We start from the raw sequence: 25,262 nt of genomic DNA on the forward strand, positions 1-25,262 counted from the left end.
CCCTCTCCTCACACATCCTTTCCTTTTCCTAAGAAAACATCATTGCTTAGGAGATGGAGACAGACCAGCACCTTCCCTGCTATTGGTGGGTATCAGCTGCAGCCTACAGCAGCTCCCAGTGCCATCCCTGTAAAGGTCTGGTGACACATGACACTAGGCACATCCAGACTGATGACCTGTATTCTGTCCCTCCACTGTCTTTTTTTACCTGAAAGAAGGCCAGGCTATACAACAAAGAAGCAGTTACATTGAATAACACTGACAGTCAAGTCACAACACTGTTATGACACCTTCCAGCTTCACCTGAGAAGGTTTACTGGAGCTCTGATACAATATATCAGCGGAAACAGGAAACATTTTACATCCAAATGGACAAAGCTGTAGGCTTTTTTTCAGAACTGAGTTTGATGGTGGCTGTAGCATTGCTCCTTAAGGCCCATTGGCCTTCCAGAACACAATCGAGTATCTGCCATCCTGGGGTATCATCAGCCACTGGATACCAGGACTAGCACTAGCGTTTATTCATATGCTCTGACACCACCCTTATAAATGTTTTTAAAAATCAAAGATTAAGAAATTAAATGAGCAAAACTACTTACGCTAAGATTAAATCAGGGTAACTCTCTTCCTTGTCAAGTTGACTTCTCAATTTCTGACAAAGCCATATCCCAAACCTCTCTTAGCTACTACCCTCTCTTGATGACCATAGTGGCTTTCACAACTGCTTTTCATTCCAAAATCCTTCCTGGGTCAAACTAGCAGTCATCTGTTTGAAGCCTACCCTCTTTCCTTTTTACCCAGGAGCTAGGCTAGCCCTGCCTTTTAATTGAAACTGGCATCACTTCACTTTCTCAAGATGTCAACATCTCTTCTATTCAAGAGACAATATCATTTCTAGAAAAAAAAGAGATTAGTCTTTGACAATCTTTCTTCCTACCTTCCACTACCAATAATGAATGTAACTAACATTCTGGATGGAGAAGTTATCTACAAATCACAGAGCAAGGATTGAAGCAACTCCCTTTCCATACCCAAAAAATAATGTGAAATAGTGCTCTATATCTGCACCAGTCAGTAGGATTTGGTACAGAAAGGGTCACGAACAGCATACTACTTCTGACGGTTTTATTGGTCACAGGCAATGTTACAAAGCAGTTACATTGAATAATGCTGTCACAGTCCTATCATAATGTGAGGTTGCTACAACACATTTGGATTTCACACAGTGAAACTATTTTAGGAAAAAGAAAATCATACTCGTAACATAAGATCAAGAAAATATATTTGGTTAAAAGAAAAATGGTCCCAGAATTTCAGCCCACTCAAACTGAAGTTAATGGAAAAGCTTTCTCTGACTTCAGCAGGCTCTGAATCCAGCCTTCAACATGCCCTGACCAAGCTGTAAGGTAAAATGTCTCTCTGCTCAGTCACAGGCTCTTCCTTCCTCTGACATTCTTGTGCGTGATGTGTTTTCTTCTTTTTAAGTGAGAACAACATAAATGTGTAATTGACTATGCCAAATTTCATACATAACAGAGCCAACATTGGGTAATTTAGAGGGTGGGAGAATTACAAAGGTAATATCATGTGTACTGGAAAAGCAGGGAATTCCTACACTCCTGAGTGCCTGTAGCAGCTGTTTGTGTAGCCTGAAAATTTCCAAGAAAGCTCGTTACATGGTTCTTCAGAGTTTGCATCTCTGACATAGTCTCTGCATTCAAAAATGGGATTTCAAAACCACAGCTGACAAAATCATGTACCAAACTAAGAAACACATCTTTGCTTCAATAAAGTGAAATCTTTTAATCAAATTCAAGTTCAGCTTGAAATAAGATAATTATTTCTAGGAGCTCAGAAATACCCCTGTATCAATTTCTTTTCATTTACAGGCGACTTGATGCATGCAATACCGCTTGTTCAGAGGATGCATGTACAACATGCAAATTGTGCATCAAATTCGCCGCCAGTGTTGGAGCCACCAGAGGGCACCGACACGCCAAGGCTTCCAAGCCCATGGAATTCCTGTAGCCAGGATTCTTTTCTGTGCCGTGGAAGTTTTAGTTACTGGTCTTACTAATCAAACTATAGCTTCTTGCACCGTAATGCTGCATTATTTTGTGAGACCCAAAACTCAGAATGTAATTCACGCTTCAAGGAAAACTGCAGTTAGAAGTGCTGTTGTTCAGATTTCAATGGTCACAAAGAATGTAGTTCTTTACCAGAACTGTATTTGCTAATTATCTGTATTTTTAAAGTAGCATATTGATCATAACCCATGCTTTATGAATGTCTCCCTCTCCAGTGCATATCAAAGATAACATTTGTGTTCATGTCTCAGACTATGACAACCAAACGCTGTTAGCATAATAATGGACAAGGCTCTACCACATTCAAGTGGGAATGACAGGAGTTGCCATCCTATGTCACAAGCATAGTCCATCAGGAGTCCCTGAGATACAAATATGGCACCCACTCTCCTCCCTACTGGCATTTTGGTCAAGAGTTCTCAATAAACGTTCCAGCTTATTTTTTAAAAAAATGTTTTCATTAATTAAAAACAGTCTATTTACAACCAGTTGTGAAATGGATAATAACATTCCATAGGAAAAATCAGACTGACTCAAAAGTTGGTAAATATGTTTTTAACTGTAAAATCTCAGATACTGGCTGGTTTCTGTCTTGATAGAAGCTGAGTCCTGTAATTAGTTCTATATCTCTGATGCGAGCTGTATGAAATTTCATTCTCTCTTCAACCCACATGGACTCAGACTTGCCATCCTATTGGGACAGAGGAGAAAAAAAAAAGGGTTGTAAAAATTTTTCCTGATATACATTTAAACTATTAGCAAAAGAAATTCTGATGTTTTATAAAGACAGAAAGCAGTAACTGTTGGCAAACATCTAACAAACAGACTGTGCAGGATTATAAAAATTTAGAAGCTTGTCTGAATTCAGTATTTGCTGTTACTTCCTCAAGTATACAAAACTTGTAGCTACACCAGATCTATCCACCATCTCTTTGATAAAACTATTTCTGAGAGCTGTGCCTGACTTGAGTAGTGACTTCTGTAACCCCTTGCTGCAGGATAGGTCTATACACTTTCCACACTTCTTTTCTGGTGTATATGGAGTGGAGCTATGCGCATTCCCATCACAATACCAAGGTACCTGAACTAGAAGCAACCAGTACTCTTCAGGAACATCTGTGTTCTCTTCTGGGAATGCCTATGCCTTCGCACTGACCTTTCATTGTGGGTGACTCCCCCTAGAAGCTCTTTATCCTTCTCAGCTGTTGACTGGATAATTGCATTACAGAAGTCTACATATGTATCACATTGATGGTCTTGGTATATTCTGACTTCACCCTGCTAGCTCTAAGTTTTGCTCGTTGACCAGGGAACTTTTATTTTCACATCGGATCATACATATAGACTTTAACATCACTCTGTCTACAAAAATATTGTCTCCTCTCTCAAGATGATCATGATAGGTTGTACCATTCTTACAGGCTTTAAGTAGTTAATCACCATATCCAAGCAAAACAAGCTCAAGCTTGACTTCAGATGTTCATGGGGACTGATGAGACTACTTACTGCACAGCTTTCACTGTTGTCTTCTCTGTGAGGTACAATGAAAGACAAGGCATCTAGAGACCCTTCACACTCCAGAGGAGTTTCAGAAGTATTTTTACAGCTAGTCAGCACAATGAAGAAGTGGGTTGGAACTAGAACTTCTGAATTACCAGGGTATCTGAAATACAAAAGATCTTTCTGTAAATCCACCAAATCATACTTGTACAAAGAACAAATGACAGCAATCGGCTGTATTCTGGCATATCAATTTTAGCAATTCACCTATTTTTCCCAAAGAAAGATTAGATCTGGAAGGAAAACTCCATACTACTATTCTGCAAATCAAGTTTGTCTTGTAGGTTGATTTAAGTAACAAGTTTGATGAGGTATAACAACAAACGGATTTGTCATAAAAATGTGTAAAACTGAAGAGTTGATGAAGAGTTCAGCTCAAGCCCATCCACCTGCTGGCTTGAACCAATTCTGCTAATTAGCATAACTCACAACCTGTAGTGGAACACTGCCAGCTCAGAAAGTGTCAACCATGCCACTAGGGATAGGACATTGCCTCTAGGAGAGGATGAGGCAAGGACTTAAGTTTTCAGACTAGCAGACATTCTTCCACATGAAACAGCTTCTCTTACACTTCACCTTCAGGTTTTAGAATGACACATTTTGGAGGTGCATTTTTTTTTTTGTACTTGTTGCTTCTTTCTTAACTTTATTTTTCTGCATCTGCTTAGAGCCATTTGTCTGTCTCTCTGATATAACCTGACAAGGGCCCGTCTCCACAAGATTTCTTTCAAAAGAAGGATACTTGTTAGACCACTTTGATATTTTTAGACCACTAATAGAAGAAAGAAACATAGGATTAGAATGGGAAAGGTTCTCACCTTTTCAACTTTTCTGGGGTATCATAGAGCCCATCAGAATCATAATCAAACACAGGACCGCTGACTACATTGACACCATTCCTGGTTGCAGCATGTTCAGGTAGCAGGTATTGATGGAAGTAGTTCCATAACACTGAAACACAGTAATAGAAGAGTGAAATAATCTCCAAGATAGAAGCTGCTAATACAACTCTGCAGAGTATTCAGTGGAGTATAAACTGACATATAAGCTAGGAAAATAATAAATTCTATAGGTGTTTAGTTTTTGAAGGTTGCATCTAACTGGGCAGTAGCATGGACTGCAGTATCTCCTGGCATTGTGGTTTCACAGTCACCCTACTCACAAACCTGACTGAGGCATAGTGGTGCTGCTCCCTTGTGGCCTTGGCTTTTTCCTTGGAAACCAAATCATGGAGAGACTAGAGGAGGAAAGGCCAGAGAAGACCATGCCTGTCTGTGTCTTGCCTCACTGTCAAGTTGGCCTGGCTAGCTTGTACACCCACACCTATAAGCTGGTATCTAACCTATATAATATTTTTAATTACAATTAACAGTTGAACAATATTCCATTACAAAACAGGTTCTCTCTTTTGTCCAGAAGTGCCTTCTTTTTACCCCAGGAATATGCTCAATCTCTCTCAGCCAGCCATCTCATGGACTTTCTCTCCCAGGAAAGTCCAGGTCTTCATAACTTTTCTACTAGAGACATGAATATTTTCCTGTTTCTTTAGTGATTGAGAGCATAAAATGCAACTTAATATAACTCCCATAACTATATATGGTATCTGGATTCTCAAGAACAAATTTGATATAAAACCCTGCTTAGGTGCATAGGAAAACGCAAAAAAAATGTTAGAGATTAAATGAAGACACGCTGTGCTCCCATGTAATGAGTCAGTTGATTAGGAATCATTAGCTCACAACAGTGGGCCTTTTTCACAAGGATGATAATCCTGCTTCAAGGAACTTTTCACTGAGGTATACAGTCACAAGAAGTCTTATTTAACAGGAGCAGCTTACCCAGAGAACATTTGCATGGTTTGGAAGCAATCAAAAAAATCAGCAGTCTTTCTTATATTCAAATGTGCACATAAAATGTGCATACAAATAAAATACCTTTAAATGCAGGATACATTGGCACAATGTTGCTGGTAAGCAAAGCATCGTAGTGAGGGCTCTTTGCATCTGTCATAAAATCTGAAGCAAGAAGAGGCAATTAATTACTTGGATTTGTTACTTGAAACTTGCATTCTCATGCTTTTAATGATTGGTGTAATAACATTAAGATGGAGCTGACCTAACTTCACTTTTCAAACCTGATGTGGGTCTAAGTGCTAACTTCAGTACATACTGGATTCCACCTAAAATAAATAATCTTAGTAGTAGCAGCAATTTCACTTCTGAGATATATATTTGGTGAATTTTTGTGAGATTTAAAAATATCAGAATAGGTTTCTGAATTGTGGGGAAGGGAATAAAATTCACAACTGCCAGACCAACTGCCCTGACCACAGAATCTATGCCTAAAGATAGGAGCTCTACTGGAACTCTGTGAATTACGCTTGATGCAGGTGTTTAAATAACCTACTACTTGGTACTCTACGCAGTAAAGATAAAGGGCTTCCAAATCAGATCAGTGACAGTTCACAAACAATTTATCTACTTATAAAGACCTAAGGATTTTGTAATATATTTGAGAATAAGGACTATGTTCCTCAGAACAATGCTGAATTTCTACACTAAAGACCACATACGGCACACAACAGTATATTTCAAATAGAAAATAAACTTATCAAGGCAGTTTTTTACTTAATGAAACATCCCTAAATTTTACTTTGGGTAGTTCTAACTAACACCTGTCATACTAAGTGAATTTGCAATTTACTGGCTTGCTAGACTTTACTCGATCTTTACATGTTCCTCCCAATTTCTTGTATGAGATGCCAGTTTAGAAACCTGTTAAGTTTCAAAACTTCTGGGAAGTACTAAGTGACCTTGGACAACCCAATGGGTGCTTAAGCTTAAAATGTTTTTCTTTCTCATATGCTGAAGTGAACTGCAACAATTCAGCAACTACTGCTTCATACTCTGATTCGTTATCAAGAACATCTACAAAACACTATATCTGCTACATTACATATTATTTAAACGAGATATGCTATATAATGAAGGCAACCTACTTACTTGGAGGAGTAAGAAAACTGTAAGTGAGGTGAGGATGACTGTTGTAAAACAAACATGTCTGGTTATGGTTCTGTGAAATACGAACATCTTTGTGTAAACAGCTGGAGGTATTTTCTGTAGCAGAAATCCATTTGTCCTATTGAACAAGAAGAAAGTATCATTGTTAAAAGATGACTTACAATAATTCTCTTGGTATGAGGGACTGCAGAACTCCAAATATTTAGCTGCAACTGCCTTTAACAGTGTGAAGGGACTTGAGCAAGACGCAATAATTTTTCCTCTTCTGTCAGTGGAAAACAAGCCCTTCCACCCATTTCATATATCTTGGAATTAAAGTGAACAGAACTGCAGGATTTTAGTCAAATTGAGAATAACATCTTCCAAAAGAGAATCTAGAGGTGACCATTAAAGATAATCTGATTTATGGTAAATACGGTTCATTCAGGCTAGAAATCAGACACACAGACAGATGTGTGGGCCACTTGTTACAGTAACTAGTTGCTTCATGACACTAACCTCAAAATATTCAGGATCAAGCAAACTTTGACAGAGTTTAGCTAAATTTAATTATAACAGTGATTATTTAAAACCTATAATCAAATTTAAAAGCATCCTCTACTATCCTAATTCCTTCCAAGCGTGATATGGCTTCTAAATTTCCTCTGAATAGGAAAGGCCAACTTGAAAAAACTTCCATTCACCAGATCAGTGCTCTGCATGAACAGGTGTATCTTAGCATAGGTTTCAGGACAGCAAAGACCTGATTTATTTCCACCTCTTTTTTTCCCCAAGCAGGATTATATTCTGAGAGAAGGATTGTATCAGGGCATGAACAGTTCAAGATAGTCCAGAGATTACATTTTCAAAAGGATCTGGCCACATTACAAACACTAAGACTAGGAAACCCATGTTGAGACCAGAGTTTCAGGATAGCACTGACAGACTGCTATAGCAGATGTATACTGCCAAGCAGTAAACCAGTGCAGACTCACAGGAGTTCTGTATCAATGCCAATGGACTCCTCACTTCCTAGTGGATCTGCTCACTCTGGAGGCAAAACTGTTACACTCTGAGAAATGAAAAAGAGTCAAAGCCAATCCTTATCAGCATAAGTGAAGAAAAACTCTCACAAAGTTCCTCTTTATATCTCATATGGTTTGACTTAGTTCCCTGGGAGGTAATATTACAGCATCATTGAAGTTGGAAAACACCTCTAGAATCATCAAGTCCAACTTTTGACCAATCACCACCTTGTTAACCACAGTATGGCACTAAGTGTCACATCCAGTCATTTCTTGACCACCTCCAGGGATGGTGACTCCACCACCATGGTGACTCATAGCACACACAGATCTAAGGAGCATTCAGGAAAAACTGACATTCAAGCATTTTACTTCTCAAGGTTGCTTACAAACCTTTCTTCATATACTTACATCTTTGCTAACAGTGTACGCACTCCACAGAGACATCCTGTAGTCTTTGCTGTATCCACTCACATAGCGGGAATGGTAAAGGAGGCAGTAATTATGTCTTTTCTGTAGAACCCTGGGCCGTCCGTAGGGTAAAGTAAGTTTCTCTGTCTTCTTAACTGCAACAGAAATAGTGCTTATTACTTTTCAATTAATACTGGTTGTTAAATATCTTCGTCTTTTAAACACCTTGGGTTGCTTTAATTTTAAATTGCCAAACAAACAGAGAAATCACAGTAATGGAACAAAAAAATTTCATTCTTATATCAAAGACACAGTTTCTGTGCTAAGGCAAAGGTGACAAAGCCAGTATAATGCAATCATTTAAACTTACACTTCCCAAATAAAGCTTATATTTAAAACAAAACATTTTACCATCTAAAATAGGAGGTTAATCTAAGTTGCAAAGTTATAGTCTTTGTTGACTTTCTGTTTCAGTTTAAATATATAATGTGGAGTCTGCTTCTATGTAACATTTAGATGAGAGAAACCAATCCTGGTGATTTGAAATTACTACTTTAGTAGAAACCATAAAGTCGTTTGCAAAAATGACACTTAAAGGACTAAGAAATACAGTGACCTAAACAAACAATACAGTGAAGCTGGCTGGATTTTCAAATGTATTTTCATTAAAAGTATGCTGCCACTGTGATATCAGTATTTGCATTGATTTCTTATCAGGTATTTCCACTTACACCACTTTAGCTTCCCATTCTGGAATGCTCATTACTTCAGTGCTGGAAAAGTCAAAAGTATCAGATTATACATATGCCATAAAGACACATGTATAAGGACACACATTTATTTGAGAACAAATTGTTCAGTAGGACTGTATTCAAAAACGTTGGAACCATAGAATGGTTTGGGTTGGAAGAGACCATAAAGATCATCTAGTTCCAACCCTGGTGTCAAGGGCGGGGACACCCTTCACTAGACCCACTAGACCAAGTTGTTCAAAGCCTCATCCAGCCTGGCCTTGAACACTTCCAGGGATGCGGCATCCACAAATTCTCCAGACAGGACTATAGATCCAATGGGTATTTCAAAGAATTTTTACATCATTTACATCAGAGTTCCTCAGAAGTTTAAAAATACAAAGATATTTGATGTCTAATAAATTTTTTTGTTAAATTTTTAACTTATATTATTGTCATCTAAAGTTCTTACCTTCTGCTTCAGTGAGATTTAAACGCTGATTAAAATCCCTTATTGGCAAGCCCTATAATTATAAAGCAAAAGCGGTGAGATTCTACAGAGTATTCTACAAAGCATACCTTGAGTTGGTATTACACTTAAAGTACTGCAGGTAATTTCTGTCTTGCAAGTCACACGTATACAGAACTCACTGACTTACTGCAGAGGAGCAACAGGGAATTTGCAGAAACAAATGGGTTTTGCCACAAGCAAATGTACAGACTTGAAAACCACAGGCCAAACACAAAACAGAAGTTTCAACATAACTAAGTGAAGTGAGCAAGAAATGAATGCCTTCCCCATCAAGCTTCTGTGACATTTTTCCATGCTTTTCAGAGGTGAATGTGACTTTATATAAGCAAACTGCAAAAATTAATACACAAATACAGGCTAGCACCCGCTAACCCCAAGCAAGATTTGATTTTGAAATGAATAGTAAAGGACTGTGAAATATATCTGGAGAATGCAGAGCTTCACTCTTTGAATACAACACAGACTTCTGCCTCCACAACTTTCACCATTTCAGTACTTACTGCTGTCCTGCAGGAGCAGCCAAGGCTCACTGAAAAGGCTCTTTGTCCCACCACAGAGCATTCAGAAGGATGGTTTGTTTCTTTGGGATGGTGGGGGGTATAAACAGGGTTCCTTAAAAGATGGTTTAGGCGTCCGTGAGTTCCATTGTTTGGGGCTGGTTTCAAATCAAGCAAATCTATGAAAGAATTCAAGTGATATTAGCAGAAGGAGAAAGATTGTAATAGCTGATTGTATTGTGCTTAGAAGTATGGATGAGTCAGTAAAGCTGCACTGCTTGCTGCTCACAACACCCAACAAGGAAAGCAATGAAGGGACCATGCATATTTTTAATTAGGGTTCAGGATGGTATTAGTGTGCTTATAAGGTTAAGTTCCCTCAATTAATTTTATATCACAAAGTTTACATGCTGCCTTTTATACATCCTATTCTTCTAATGTTTTCTGTACAGAATGGAGGAAATCTAGACATCGATGAGTGCACTTAAAACATCTGATCTGTCACTGAACTCACTTCAGTGTAAGCACTCTACCCCTTCCATACAGCATACACAGAACAGCTCAGGGGGGCACAAGACGGTATTTCAATATCAATCATGATATGAGAAGACAGAAAAGCATACAAGGCTGAGAGAGACATGCTTGTTTCCTATTCCAGCAAACAATTTAAACACACGGTTTAAATACAGTATACTTGAATATTCCACTGATCTCAAGCATTTGCCGTGCTCCCATTAAGTGTTTTCTGGATCAAACCCTTTGGTAATACTTTGTCTCTCATAGATGCAGTACAGGTTCTAACAAAAGAGGGGAGTAGACAGGAAATAGTGGAAAACAGGCAAAGACCTCAAGGGGAATAAACGAACAGAAAGTGGTAGACCTAATGATAGACTTTTGGAGAAACATAACGAAAAAGGGACAAAGCAACAAGGAGTAACAGTAACATTGTTACTGTTAGAGGGAGGAAAAGGGGGCTGCGACACATCTAATTTTTAGAAAAAAAATCACTTCTCTCTGGTGCAGTGTGGTCTGCATGGTGTTAGAAAATAACGCAAAGAACATCTGTATATGGAGCAGACAGTCTGAGATCCTCAGATACAGAAACAGACTGCATGGAACAGCAACCAATCATGAATTCTAGAGTGACACCATAGAGGGGGGAGAAACTGGAAACCTGGCTATTGCAGAGACAACTAGTTCTAGAGCAAGACTTCAAGGTGAAGGAACTAAAGACTAACAAAACACTTGCAGTCCATCAGAACAGTGAAAACCCCACATATTTGAAACACCTGTTGTATTAGACAATGAGAATGAGCAGGAAAACATTCAAAGCCAGTATTAAAAGATACAATACAGAAATTTAACAAGTGACACATAAATGAGGAATTTGAGAGGGTTTTTTTACATGAAACAAGTAAAAAAAAAAAAGAAAAAAATCTAAATTTTATCTGAATTTAAAACCTGTTTAAATTAAGGAACTAACATTAAAATTATGGTAAAGCAAAAAAGAAGAAAACATATGACAAAATACAAGGAACCTGCATAAAAAGAAGAGGGTGTGACTGATGTAGGCTTTCTGGAAATGAGCTGCCTGCCAGCTGCACTCATACCCATTACTCTGCTTGTTCTGCCTCTAGTTAGATATGAGAGAGAAATATCCCTTCTTCTTGATGGTAGAGAGATTGTGAAGTAGCCAGTTTTAGTAGTGGTGAGTCAAAGTGTCAGCTCTGGAGCAGCCAGAGGAATACACAGATCAATGGAAAAGAGACATACAAGGTGGCCTGACCAGGAGATCCTAAACTGCTGTTAGTCATTTAGAGATAGACCTTTCTCAGAAAAAAAACAGCTTTTATTTGTGAAAATCAGCAGCAAGTCTTAAAGATGAGTTTCTAAGGACACTTAAAAATCTGTTACTAAAAGATTTACAATGCGCAAAATATATCACATTTTACTGAACAAAAACGAGCCTCATCAATTGTACTTACCACACAATAAATTATATACTTCAATGTTTTCAAATGGATCAACTTGAGTATGAAACTTGAATCCTGGTCCAAAACCAATAAAGATAGCCTAGGATTTACAGAGAAAAGTATAGTGGAATTCTGTTTAAGACAAGTTGAAATGGAAAGTATCTTCATACTCAGAGAGCATTTTCTTCCAAGAACTTAATCTTTACTTTACCAACATAGGTCAGATCAAGTCAAAAGCATAAGTTTTTCTTTTAAAAAAGTAGATGTATAAGAATAACTTTTAAAAGTAGTAAAAGAGTATTAGGAAACCCAATTCTGTTTCATTGCCTTTAGTCATTTATGAAGACCCTTGCTCTTCTATGCTTTTGAAGAAGTTAGTCATTTTCTTAAATGCTTTAAGAGATTTAATGGAAATGGTGATCCAAAAAACCATCACATTTCATGTCCTGTAAACAATTTGGAAGCTTTTAACTTAAGGCTATAAAAACATCTGTTGGTAGCAATGTTTTAAGTGGTTTAAGCAATGCAAAGGTCATAGGCTTCTACGCCTGGTTTGCAGCTGTTCTTTCTTATTGCACCATTTCCTGAGCTGTACTGGACCCGATCCAGGAACACAGCCAGCTCAAAAACTTTTCTGTTTTTTTTCCTGCTGGCTCTTTTCCTTCTGGTTCAATTCACCAACCTACTTGACACTGCAGCCATGCAAAGCTTACACCAGCATACAGTAGGGTTTGCTGAGTGAATAACAAGGAGAGAAGGGCAACAAATGCTTAAACTCAACTGCTGCCAAAAAATATTGTTTTAAAACTTATCCTGAGATATTCAGTTTATTTTTTAATGAAATGAAACAGATTGTACCCATCTGTGGCATCAAGACACTGAACGAGTGATGGATGCTTCACTCTCTATAGCATCTCCCTGGGTAAGATCTCCAAGCTTTTTGCAAAAAATGCAATTGTCTCAGATTTCACAGAAGCTAAAAACTCAACCCTACCAGCTTTTTTCGAGATTAAAGTATAATGCAGGGTATCATTCTGCAACTATTGATACTAAAATCTGTAGGCTAATAATTTACTCAACAAGCCTAATTTGAACCAGATGAGGTAGGGACATGCTACCTCCTTTCTCTTGATTTTGGTAATTACAGAGTATGAAATCTATGCTGTTATAATGTTAGCCACAGTAAGGATAAATTATATCTGTTTTAAGACCTGTTAGAGATGCTATGAAGTGTCAGCAAAACATTCAAATAAACATACTGAAAAAAATTACACAGTTAAACTGTATCAGAGAGAGACAATATGCTAAACTGTCATTTGGCATCACATGGCCTTGCTGGTTGAAACCCATTACTAGATACACTATCAACACGTTTTCCATCGTCAAATCAGGGAAGAAGAATAGGCCTGGAAGGGTAAACTGATACAAAATTAACATGTTTTGTCTAACATGTTTTATGACTGTTTTCTAAAAACAGGTTGATGCCAATACCATATAATTCTACAACACAGAAAAAAAAGGTTTTTAAGAGAAATCTCTGTGTTACATGGACTATGTAGGTCTTTTCATAAAACCTGTTTTCAACAATTTTCTCTCTTTATAGATGTGTTCACACATATTCACTGTAATAATTCCAAGTACCTCACAACTGTTTGTGAATTCTATCCTGAAAATAGCTTTCTGGAATAAAGAGTATTGCCTTTCACTTTATTGATAGCAGAAACTGAAGCAGGGATAGGTTAAGTGACTTCCCCAAATTAGATGAAACTAAGAATCTGATTTCACATTTTCCTATGATCTCTTCCCATTTGTCATTAAAGAGAAGAATTTCAGGACTTTCCTTATTTTATGACCGACCTGCTTTCTCCTCAGACTACCTCAAAACAGTGATACATAATCTATCATGACAGAGTAGAATTACAGAGCTGGAAGATAATTTACAACTTTTTAAAAGCCAAAATCAAAAGTAATTATGTTATTTCTGAAAGATGCTTGTCTGACCAGTTTTTAGGTAGTGCCTGTCATAAAAGTTCCACAGACTTCCAGGGCAAACTAATGTGCTCATTAATGGTTTAAAAGAAAGTTTTCTAATAACCAAATGAGCTCTTCTTTACTGCAGTTTAAGCCTGTTACTTCTGTTCTTAGGCAACCCAGAAATCAAATGAACTCTAGGTTTACAGAGCAGGAAACTGACTGGCTAAGCAACAACTTCCCTTGCAAGGGCCTGGGTGACACAGTGGACAACAAGGCAAATCTGAGCCAGCAGCACACCTTGGCAGCAGAGCATCCTGCACTGTACAAACAGAAGCTCAGCCAGCAGATTGAGGGAAGGGATTATCCCTTTCTACTCAGCATTTCTTTAGACTACATCAGGATACTGCACCTTCAGCATAAGAATGACATCAATAAACAATAATCATAAATTCAGGGGAGGACCCCCCAGGGGGCTGGGGGCTGAAGTCCTTGCCTTGCAAAGAGGAACAGGGCTTGTTCAGCACAGAGAAGAGACTGCTTCAGGCAGACTCAGCAGCAGTCCTCCAGTACATACAACAAGGTCATCAAGGAGAAAGAGCCGAGCTCTTCAGTGCTACTCAGTGAGGGGTAGAGAGACAACAGGCAAACTGAAAGAAGAAAGGTTCTGGATGGCTATAACTAAACACATTTATACCAGGAGGATAGTTAGGCAGTGGAATGTGTTGGTTAGAAGCTGTGGAGCCTCTGCCCTTGGTAGCTTCAAAGAGCCCTGAGTAACATGGTCTGATCTCAGAGCTGACTCTGTTTTGAGTTGGAGGTGGGACTAGAGACCTCCTGAGCTCCCTTACAAACTGAATTCTCCTAAGCTCTACAATTATTTTATTTGATGATTTGATAAGTTCTCTTTTCCTGCTTTTAATGCTACAACAAAACAACTTGTCATACCTTTATACACTTACTGGCAGAGCAAGATCTCTGGGGTAAATCCTGTTGGATTTTGACCAATTCTTACAACAATGGAATCCCATCCTGTGTAGGTTACCTAGCAATATTAATCCTATAATTGCTTGATTTCTTTAATTACAGATAGAATAATGTCACAGGTCTTTGAAAAAATAATCCCAACACCCAGCAAACACAACATAGGAGCCAAAAAATAAGAGCTAACACGAATTTAAATCTCACCTGCATATTGGGGAAGCGATTGTCTGAGCCATGGAATCCACCTGTGCAGCTTTTAATCTCAAGTGGTTTTCTATTAAAAAAACACAGTTTATATAACTCACACTTTATCAATCATATTGGCCTAAAACACATTCAGTGATGCCTTGTTTACTTCTCTATTTAAAGATTTTTAGAGGATTGTCCATAGGGAATAAGAAGTCTTTAAAGCTCTGGAAGACAACACCTTTAAAATCAGAATGGTAGTTTTCTCCACAAATATTATCCCTTTGGAATTCTCATGTGCCCATCAGAGTCATTTGAAGTCTAATTGGACATGACATATGAAGAAAATATTTGAATATCTGTTCTCAGGATAATAGATTTTCACTGTCATTTGGGTAACAGAACTTTACACTACTTTATATAAGTGATTCTTAATAGTTCTTTTTTATAAAATCTCTAATGTAATTTAGACCATTCAGCCAGGCATCTTACAGTCTAATAAAAACAAACCTCCAACCTATGCTAGGTCCATATATATTATTTAAACACATACAGTTCTAGTAACCCAAACCTCATTTACACAACTTGCACACATCTACGGTGCTATACAACAGGACTTACTAAAGACATGGACTGAAAAATTCTTCCATGATGAAAGCCCTGAATCATCACACAGGTGTTCAAAATTATATTATTACAGGAGATACCGCTACTCTGGGAGTTGTAAATTCTTTCATCAAAACATGTAAGGTAATTAATAATAGTGGAGTCAGTAAGTTCAAAGACTGACAAGATTGATTCAACCAAGTAATTAATTACATGCTTTGATTTCATGGACTCACTTTGGAAATTCCTAAAGCATAGCAAGATGTGCTCAAGTATCTGACAATGAGGACCTTAGTTTCTAACCTGCCACTATCTCCATAACCAGCAGGGAGAATATCTATAGCTCCCAGTTTAGAATTAAGCCTCCCCAGGCCAGCAAAACCTGTAGAGAAAAGCATGCACTGTTTCTGTGCAACATCCTTTGCTGTGACAAACAATACCACACTCCAATAGATATCATTGGATATCTATTGGATATAATGAAGTACTGCAAACTCTAACTTACCGAGCAAGCTGCCATTGGGAGTCCAAATAGAAGTGCAGCGGTTCAATACGGTCATTATAGGAATAATGGAAACGCTTGGGTAGCAGCTTTTTCATATAAGCTTTGAAAGGCTGGTTTGGTTCTCTGCACTGAAATGTTGAAATTAAAACATAAAATGTACATTTCACCAAAATTTACTTATGTCATGTATAGTTCTCATATAGTACATCAATTGCAAAGGGTCTGCAATAACTTGCACTAAGAACAGTATGATCCCGTCAGGTTTGGAGTCATCCGGTCTCCAACATAAATATGAATGAATACTTAAATAGTGACTGGTTTTGGATTCAGTGGTTATTAGAAGAATATTTAATACTGGATTATGGACATTATTTACTTTTTTCTTACAGCCCACAATTGTACAGAACTAAACAGTAGTGTCTAGAACTAATAATGAATTATATTAAGACAAACATCATGATACTTTCACAAGTAGTAGGAGACTATCCAGTGCAATAATTCTATACCTCTGTACTAGAGAAGGTAATAAACATTCAAATGGTTTTTAGGTTCAAAGAATCACAGAATATGCTGAGTTGGAAGGGACCCACAAGGATCGAGTCCAACTCTTAGCCCTGCACGGGACAAGTCATTCAGGGACAAAAAGATTTTTCCATGAACTAAGATGCATTAATGATTTAAAAAAATAAAATTAAGAAAAACCAAACCCACGTACAACACAAAACCAAAACAAAACCTCTACTTTAATACTGGAATTTTTGAGCAAGCTATACAAATACCATAGCTCTCAACAACAGCAGGGACAAAGTAGAAAAGCAAATTCACTAAGCAATAAGTGACAAAAAATTCAATATCCTATCTCAAAGCTCTTTATCAAAAAGGTGTGAGCAAGAAAATCTTATGTGTGTCCTAACAATAGAGCTGAACTTTACCCTGACTTGGCCCTCAGGTAGTATGGTCCAGATACACCATTTCTCCAGTTTGAAGAGCAACATGAAACAGTTAGTGAAAAGAAATGAACACAAAGCCTTAATGCACAACCCAAGAGCAATGCCACCTTAGATCAATTTTGATCTTTCCACATGTGGAACTACTTTTTCTGTTGTTATGGAAGGTCACACACACAGAATCACACACAGAATCAATTAGGTTGGAAAAGACCTCTGAGATCATTGAGTCTAACCCATGACCGAACACCACCATGTCAACTAGACCATGGCACTAAGTGCCATGTCCAGGCTTTCCTTAAAGACCTCCAGGGACAGTGACTTCACCACCTCCCTGTGCAGTCCATCCCATGTTTAATCATCCTTTCTGTGAAGAAATTCTTCCAAATGTCCAAATGAAACTTCCCCTGGTGCAGCTTAAGACTATGTCCTCTCGTCCTGTCATTGATTCAAAGTCCAGATGCTATGTAAGTAGCTGACACTATAAAATACCTGTAAATGTCAGTAGAAATTAAGCTAGAACAACAGATAAGACAACACCTACCGTGAGGTTTCTGACAATGCCTTCATAATTAACTGGAAGAATCATAGGTAAGTATTAATCACCTAAGTCAAAAAAAATCAGATGTAAAATGAAAGCATTCCCATCACGTAATATAATTGGCTTAGTTTCAAAAAATTCCTGGGCATAAGAAACTTTTTTTCCAGAATGAAAACCATATAGAGCAAAATAATCACTAAACTGTCAAAGTATTGCTTTTTATGAAATTTTAGTTCAGCCTCTCTTCTCTTTGCTTACTTATTTACAGCTTCAAATGTTAAACTATATTAGTTAAACTTTAGTTAATACTATCAGTTAAACCATATGTACATGTTAAACTATATTAGCCACAGAATATTAGAAGAATAATCTAAGAAGTAGGTTTGTACAAAAGAGGCAATTAAATGCTGTGTTAATCAAGATGGATTTTTCCTACTTGCTAATAAACTTATAAAGAAAAGGAAACAAATGCAACTATCAGGACAGCAGTTTCATCTGGCAAGCATCCTTAGAAAGACAGCCAAGTGCAAGCTGGCTAAGATTCAGATGCTTACACTCAAGCCAAAAGAGACCATTCCATCATGTAGTTTGACATTTTCTATAACGCAGGCCCACTACATTTCACACAGTTACCCTGTCCTGAGTCTGATACCCAATACTTGACTCAAGTACATAAAGGATTACCCTGGCAAGAGAACCATTCATAATTCCTGCACAGATATATGCAGTGCTACAAAGACAGCTATGCTACTTCATTAAAACAGTGCACATGTCAAAAGCAGGAAATAAGCATTTGATTCCCACATTCTCTGATTAAACATTTAAAGCACTTTAGAATAGCATTAAGCAATAAAGTAAACAGGACTTAAAATCACTGGGGTTGAGGCCTACAAGTTATAGAGGACAGGGAACAATAATCTAGACAGAAAAAAAAGAAACACTCAAACAACACAAAGGAAACTTGCATTCAAAATTCATAAGTACCAAAAATTGCAGGCATTAAACAATCATCTAAAATGAGACTGCTTAACTAATCAAAGTTTAAAATTTGTAAGCAAGCATTCATTGATTTTCACTCAGTTTTATTATCTCATTTATGTTTATTTGCAGTTTACGCAACTGCTGTCAGGACATTGGGCCATTTTTTTAATAACTATGAAACATACTATAATACTTAAAATAATATGTAAGTTATGGTAACAATCTAAAATTCCTTTACAACAGAAATATTGCAAATATATACACACACTAGCAAATCAGGAAATGAGATGAGACATGAGGAGAGGATTTTTGGACATTGAGCACCAATGATCTTATTCAAAGGAATGGCATTCACAAGGCAGGAAGTATTTGCAGTTAGTCACTCTGAGGCAGCTCATAAAAGCAACCTGTAGGATTCAAATACACTTTCAGACTTGAAAAGTCAAATGGTCTTTAAAAATACAGGTGCACTACCCAGTATTTCCTCTTCATCGTTACTCAAGTTAACCCTAGCTGGTATTCAGTCAAGTTTATTCATGGAATATGTGGAGCTTAAGTTTGTATTTATAAAATAAAAAAACATATAACCAAATAACAAAAGTTAGTTTAGCAACTACATACAAGAGAAATACTCATCTGGAACATTATTAGGTCTTAGGCGAGCTGCAGGACCAGGTACAACTATGAAATCTTGAACATTGTCCATATAGCTGTTCAGATATGCTGTTTTTCTGCAACTCCCTGCTTCCATCCCTGTAAAAGGAAATAAATTTTATTTTAAAATGGCAATATCGATGTAGAGTAGCCTTGCTATGGAGACAGGTAACCTCAGTTGTAAAAGTGAGAAATGTAATTTCTCTGTACTCTTTATCAGCAATCCCAAGATATCTGATCCAAGATGTGTGTAGAAGAAAAAAACTACACACAGACAAACACAATCAATTATTTCCTCAGCTGAGAAAGACTCTCCAATTGAATAAATGGACAATTTTTCTTCTCTAAAGGGAAAAGAAATCTTACAAGCCTGACAACAGAAGCAAGGGTCAGACCAAATATTAATTTAGGCCTAGACTGAAACCATCACACCAACCTAATAGCATTCAATAACCTGTCTAGAGAAACACCCATTAAGTACAGCATTATGGACTGGTCTTTCTCCCAGTGCCCTTTATCAATTTCCAGAAGCCAAAGGGACTTCAACTTGCATATTGCATTTGAACTCTTACTTTTAATAATTTTTGACAGGTTTACCTTCCATTAATTTCATAAATACTTTTTAAATCTGTACAGATATTTGGTTTGCATCATTCCCTGTGGCAATGAGTTTTGCAAGTCAGTTTTGTGTTGCATGAAAGTGTGCTTATATTTTGTTTGTCAGAAAAAGAAGTAGAAAAAAACCTGGTAAAATACACAGCTTATAGAAATAATTACAGATATACAGAAAAGCCATTACAGAAATAAAGTTTTGTATTCACAGCCTTCTAACAGTGGATGAGGAAACTGACAACTGAAAGGAACATATGGCTTGTATTTTTGGTTCTTCAGCAATCTTCAAACTGTAGCTGTGTAGTGTAGTTAAAAGACAGAATAAAATGAAATCTACTTTTTACAATTCAATTTTTTTATTCTATTTCTTTTATCGTCTGGTAATGGTCGCAAAAAGAATTAGAAATAAAATATGAAAACTATTTAATCCCCCCCATATTCTCCACTTCTTCACCCCCTTGTAAAGTAATCTGATTCTCACTTACATTGGTTATCTCTTATACTTCTTGTTAATATAAAACATATTTTATAGGTATTAGTTGCTTTGTTAATCTTATCAGAAACACACAAGTATAAACTCAGAATATTACTTTATAAAATCAGTTCTTCAAAAGTTCTGATATATTTCATAAAATCAAATTTACCATGATCTGATACAAAAATAATATTCAGGCATTTATGCAAGTTCATTTGCTTTAGACCATCCATCAGCATCCCTACTATGTTGTCCACTCTCTGTAATGCTGTAATGACCTGCAGAACAAAAATAGGAATGTAAAATAAATGTTAAAAATACTATTAAATACAGCTAAATGAAAACGAGAGCCTGCAGACTGCCTATCACCTGCACTGTTCAGAGTTGCCTCCATCTACAGAAGACTGGCTATATCTACACTACACAGGTCTTAATCCAATTTTTTGTGCACCCCACACTGTACTATGACAAAGCCACATTTTTGTGTTATTTCAGTTGCAGATGCTTAAAAAAAAAGAAAAACAAAGCAAACAAACAACCCCCAAACAAACAAACAAAAACCCCAAACAAAAAAAAACCAAAACAACAAAACAAATCTGAAAAGAAAGCCAAACCAACCAGTGACAGGGGTTTTAAAGCATGAAATTCAGAATGCTTGTTGCATTACAAGGGGCACAACCAAGGACAACAGGGAATGTACAAGGGTGCAGATACTGATGTGCTGAATAGAACAGAGGAAGCCAAACCTGTAGCACTCTTCCTCAAAATGTCTGTTGGGAGATACCTTGGAGCAAACTGCCCTTGAAATTGTGCTCCAAGACTAATATCTTTTCAAACTAGTTTAAAGAAACTGAAAAAGCCAAAGAATGAGCTACCCGTGTAGCACTGTTTGTGACCAGGTGTCTGGTGTCCAAGTTCACTTGCATAGATACAGCACTGGAGCTACTTTTGAATACTTGCTAAGTACAAAAAAAAGCATTTTAAAATGGGGTAGGTGTTACTTCATTGAACTACTCATATGAACTGTCTTGCTTTGTGCAAACAAAGATGAGATGCTCTTGTGGAGACTATATATAAATCCTCAGGGTCTTGCTCTCCAGAGCATTCCCGACATACAGAACTTTAAATTCCCTTATTAACCAAAGAAAAAGATTGCCAATTTAAACATGTCCCCTATACTGCAATTCCAATTATGTCTGCTACTTCCTTACATGAAGAGTAACCACTCACAGATCAAGAGAAATTGGCAAGAGTTTCTTACTGTTGTCATCACTCAAGTTAAATATCTAGTTATGATGCCCAAACTTCCTGACCATTCAAGATGGCAGAATTTTACAAAGTTTCTGAATTTCCAAGAACTCTTTCTTTGCGTTTTTCACTTTCGTTTGTTAAAAAGTAAAGCTATTTAATACTTTTGAAAACAGTAGCAGTCCCAAAAACTTCTTATTTATACAATAAATCACAGACTGCAATGGGGTGAATGTTCCTTTTATCTGCCTCTTTCAGAAAAGGCATAAAGTATAACTGCAGGGAGATAAGACTAATATTCATCTAACCTTGGCACAGGGACTGAGTGGAAATGAATGACAATTATAATATGAATACTGAACCACCAAAACACACACATTGCTATGAAAACCTCTGTTCTTGCTAAGTTGAAAGTATACAAATTTTATGTCCCTATTACTCCCTCCCAACAAAAGTCAACACAAGCCATTAGTAGGAGCAGATAAAACAACATACAAGACACACTCAAACATGTTTTGGTAATTTAAAAGTTATCAAAATAAAGAAAATAAAAACTAGACTTACTAAACAGGCTGTTTATTATACACTTTATACCAATGTTAATTATGGATGGGCTGTCTATTCATCATTTTTTTTCCTAAGAAGGATTCTTCATATAATCTTGGTTAATATAACATGAAGTATGGAAATTATAGAGTCAGAGCAAAGCTTCAAATAAAAAAAAAATTAAACTACAAAACTACTTACTCCACTGCTTACTGGTCCAAACTTATGGCCCGAGGAATCTGGTTCTTCTAAATACAGAGTGTAAAAGTGTGGTCTATATCAAACAGTACCAAAAATGTAATATTTTACATACATGTTGAGACAGTTTGAAGAGATTATATTTAAACAATGGAGATAAAATATTGGAAAGAACGCTGTCATTAGAGGAAAAACACATTAAAGAGAAATAGAAAAATGCAATTTCATAGAAAAAGCTTTCAGTCATAGAAACGGGCATTAAATAATATTTTAACATTATTAGAATCATAGATAAGATATTCCACTCCAACAGGAACTTACACTTGCCATTGTATACCTACCTTTCATCTTCAGGTAACTGCAGCCAGCGCAGGACAGTTACCACTCTTTCTTCAAAGGGGATTGAGCTGTATCAGAATAATACAATATCAATCAACCATGTATTTCCAAGAGCTAAAAACTTTTAGCTATGCATTACAAAAAGTCAATGTATTTTAGCAGAAAAAAAAATTAATTCATTAAGGGCTATTTAGCAGGATGCAAATTTATCTATGCTAATTGCCTGTGACTCTACAAGAGTTTATGGTCTGATCTAAAGCTCAATTGAATATAGTCCCCATTGATTGCAATACAATTAGAGTAAAGCTCTCAGTACCGCTTGCATTTATTATACAAAGTGGATAATTGGCTTCAAGGTGCAAAGTCACATGCAGGTTTTCTTTCCTGTATTATGTTATGAAAAAGCTTTGGTTTAAGGATGGGGCTAGGGGTTTTTTATGTTTAAACAGGTTGAATACAAGTTCTCACACTATGTCACAAAGTAGATCCTCTACATCAATTACTAAAGTCGACCAAAAATAAGCACATTGACCTTTAACAATGTCAGGCATCCATAAAATTAGTATTCAGCTACATAACACCAATTCAAGTAACAATGTAGCAGTTCCTAGGGAAAAAATGTAGGTAGCAAGACAAGAATCAAAATTTCCATCCTATATGAAGGATGTAGAAAGAGAAAATGGTCCTAGGAAGATAGAAATAAAAAGTCTGATTTCTTGGGCAAGATTTGAGATTATTAAATAACTGGTGATAAACCATTTCATTAAGCAGAAAATGTTCAGCTGTAGTGAAGAGCTATCACTGACTAACATATGACTGCCCTAATGTGCAATATTTTCAAAATTTGCAATTAAAATAATTTTAAATTGGAATAGTTTATCACAGTCAATAGTAAAACTCCAGTGTTCATGGACAGTGTCACATCAAGACCTGATTCATTCACTGTATGAAGAGTTTGGATTGAAATACTCTACACACCCAAAAAAGGTTTTTATAAATACCTTTAAAACATTTGCTAAGGAATGAAAAGATTATTAGACAAGACTCTGCATTATACCGAAACAACGTTAATTGGATTATAGCTTTTTTTTTTGTATGTTGCACACAACTGTTTAGAAAGCAGGAAAAAAAAATTATGCTTTCTCTGGCATCTGTCCCATTATAACAGTTAAAATCAAATATTCATCCAAGACACAGGCGTACATACCTATTGTATTTTTCATACAGGCTTGGAAATGTTCCATTAACTGCTACGTCTGACCCAGGCCAAAAGAAAGTACCCGCTTTCAGACCCTGGTACATAGCCGTCAGCCAAATCTGCAGCAGAACATTCGCTGTCATTAGTGCAGGTCACTGAATTAGCTGAGTAGCTGACAGACCCACTGCCACCCTCACAAACTCTGCACCCTTTAGCAAGACCAAAAACTAAAATTTTAAGTGGAACACTCCAGTCAATCTTGCAGGTCACCATTATCTGCAGCCCAGATACACCTTGTAGCCTGATTCCTTATTGCAGACACATCCCTTCTGCTGCTACACCAGGGGGAGCCAGGGCAGGAGTAGGAACCATTAGTAGAAATGCAATGGTAGACCCATGGCTGAACACCAGGAAGGGAAAATGTCTCAAGAGCAGTGATACAAGAAGGCGTAGGAATATTCCAAAGACCTACATCCCACATACTCTTGACATATGGAAGCAACACTGTGGTCAGTTCTTCTGGTTTTACTGTTGATCACATGATTTGCAGATTTATGCCTTCTGCGTATTTTCTGCCTGACTCATATCGCTCTCTTCTCAGTAGCCTGCAAAATCTACAACAGTGTGTTCTTTCCTCAAGAATCAAAAAAAAAAAACAACCAACCAAACCCCACAAACAACCTAGTCTTCCCCACATTAGTAAATAGCTGCATCTGGTCCCTTGCTATTCTTCAGGCTAGCGCTCACCCAAACTTTTCCATGCCACTTCATTTTGATGGCAGTCTCAGCAGTTTTGCATAGGTGTATGATTGAACCGAGACAATTTCTTTTAAAACCACATCTTTAGATTTAGCAGTAATTTATTCAGAGCATAAACCTTTACTAATGATTCTTATTACTAAAACTAACTGGTCTGTCAATTTTCTCAGAGAAGCTAAGTGCAAGCCCACTCATATTAAAAAGAGAACAAGATCTGGTATCTCTATTAGTTACTTCAAGCCTTCATTCTCCTTTGGGAAAATTCCATTTAAGTTCAACAAAATCTGTTACATTTTATTTCATGTGTTATTTTGCAGCAATCCTAATCATGCTGAGTAACACTTCTTGGCTGACTTAGAAGTACCCTCTGTACTCTTTCAACATCACTATGCATTCAAGTGATATTAAGTAACATAACAGGCTGATGTACATTCTCAGAAGAGTATTAATACTTACAGGCTGCCCTTGGTACCACTGTGGATTAAACTTCTCCTCACTTTTAAGGGTGAAGGATGCATTTCTTTTGGGGTCATACATCTTGTTATCAATTATACCATGAGACTCAGGATACAGCCCCTGTAATTGAGAGTATACCTTGTTGCAGTGTTATAAAAAAAAGAACCTTCTGGCTGTACAAACATGTCTTTTAGACATGTATATCCATGGAATACTCTATATGTGACTTCCACTCCACCAG

At 37.0% G+C, this 25,262-nt stretch overlaps 1 protein-coding gene across 3 annotated transcripts in view; it reads right to left on the reverse strand.

Moving 5' to 3' along the window:
* Positions 1-1,111: 1,111 nt before the first annotated feature.
* The window catches only part of ENPP1 (ectonucleotide pyrophosphatase/phosphodiesterase 1), a 54,204-nt gene continuing 30,053 nt past the window's right edge, over positions 1,112-25,262 (reverse strand). For all 3 annotated transcript variants that reach the window (XM_027690867.1, XM_027690878.1, XM_027690888.1), the window contains 18 exons: positions 25,022-25,141; positions 23,816-23,925; positions 22,611-22,676; positions 22,273-22,345; positions 20,447-20,555; positions 19,158-19,289; positions 17,559-17,590; positions 16,068-16,195; positions 14,975-15,044; positions 11,828-11,915; positions 9,846-10,021; positions 9,286-9,337; positions 8,083-8,237; positions 6,650-6,785; positions 5,582-5,662; positions 4,466-4,598; positions 3,594-3,750; positions 1,112-2,778 (listed from right to left, as the gene is read on the reverse strand). In XM_027690867.1, the coding sequence (XP_027546668.1) occupies positions 2,611-2,778; positions 3,594-3,750; positions 4,466-4,598; positions 5,582-5,662; positions 6,650-6,785; positions 8,083-8,237; positions 9,286-9,337; positions 9,846-10,021; positions 11,828-11,915; positions 14,975-15,044; positions 16,068-16,195; positions 17,559-17,590; positions 19,158-19,289; positions 20,447-20,555; positions 22,273-22,345; positions 22,611-22,676; positions 23,816-23,925; positions 25,022-25,141 (1,986 nt within the window). In that variant the 3' untranslated portion in view covers positions 1,112-2,610. The remainder of the gene's footprint in view (positions 2,779-3,593; positions 3,751-4,465; positions 4,599-5,581; positions 5,663-6,649; positions 6,786-8,082; positions 8,238-9,285; positions 9,338-9,845; positions 10,022-11,827; positions 11,916-14,974; positions 15,045-16,067; positions 16,196-17,558; positions 17,591-19,157; positions 19,290-20,446; positions 20,556-22,272; positions 22,346-22,610; positions 22,677-23,815; positions 23,926-25,021; positions 25,142-25,262) is intronic.

Source organism: Neopelma chrysocephalum, unplaced genomic scaffold (genome assembly GCF_003984885.1).
Source record: "Neopelma chrysocephalum unplaced genomic scaffold, ASM398488v2 Primary Assembly neopelma1_23, whole genome shotgun sequence".
Classification (NCBI taxonomy): Eukaryota; Metazoa; Chordata; class Aves; order Passeriformes; family Pipridae; genus Neopelma; species Neopelma chrysocephalum.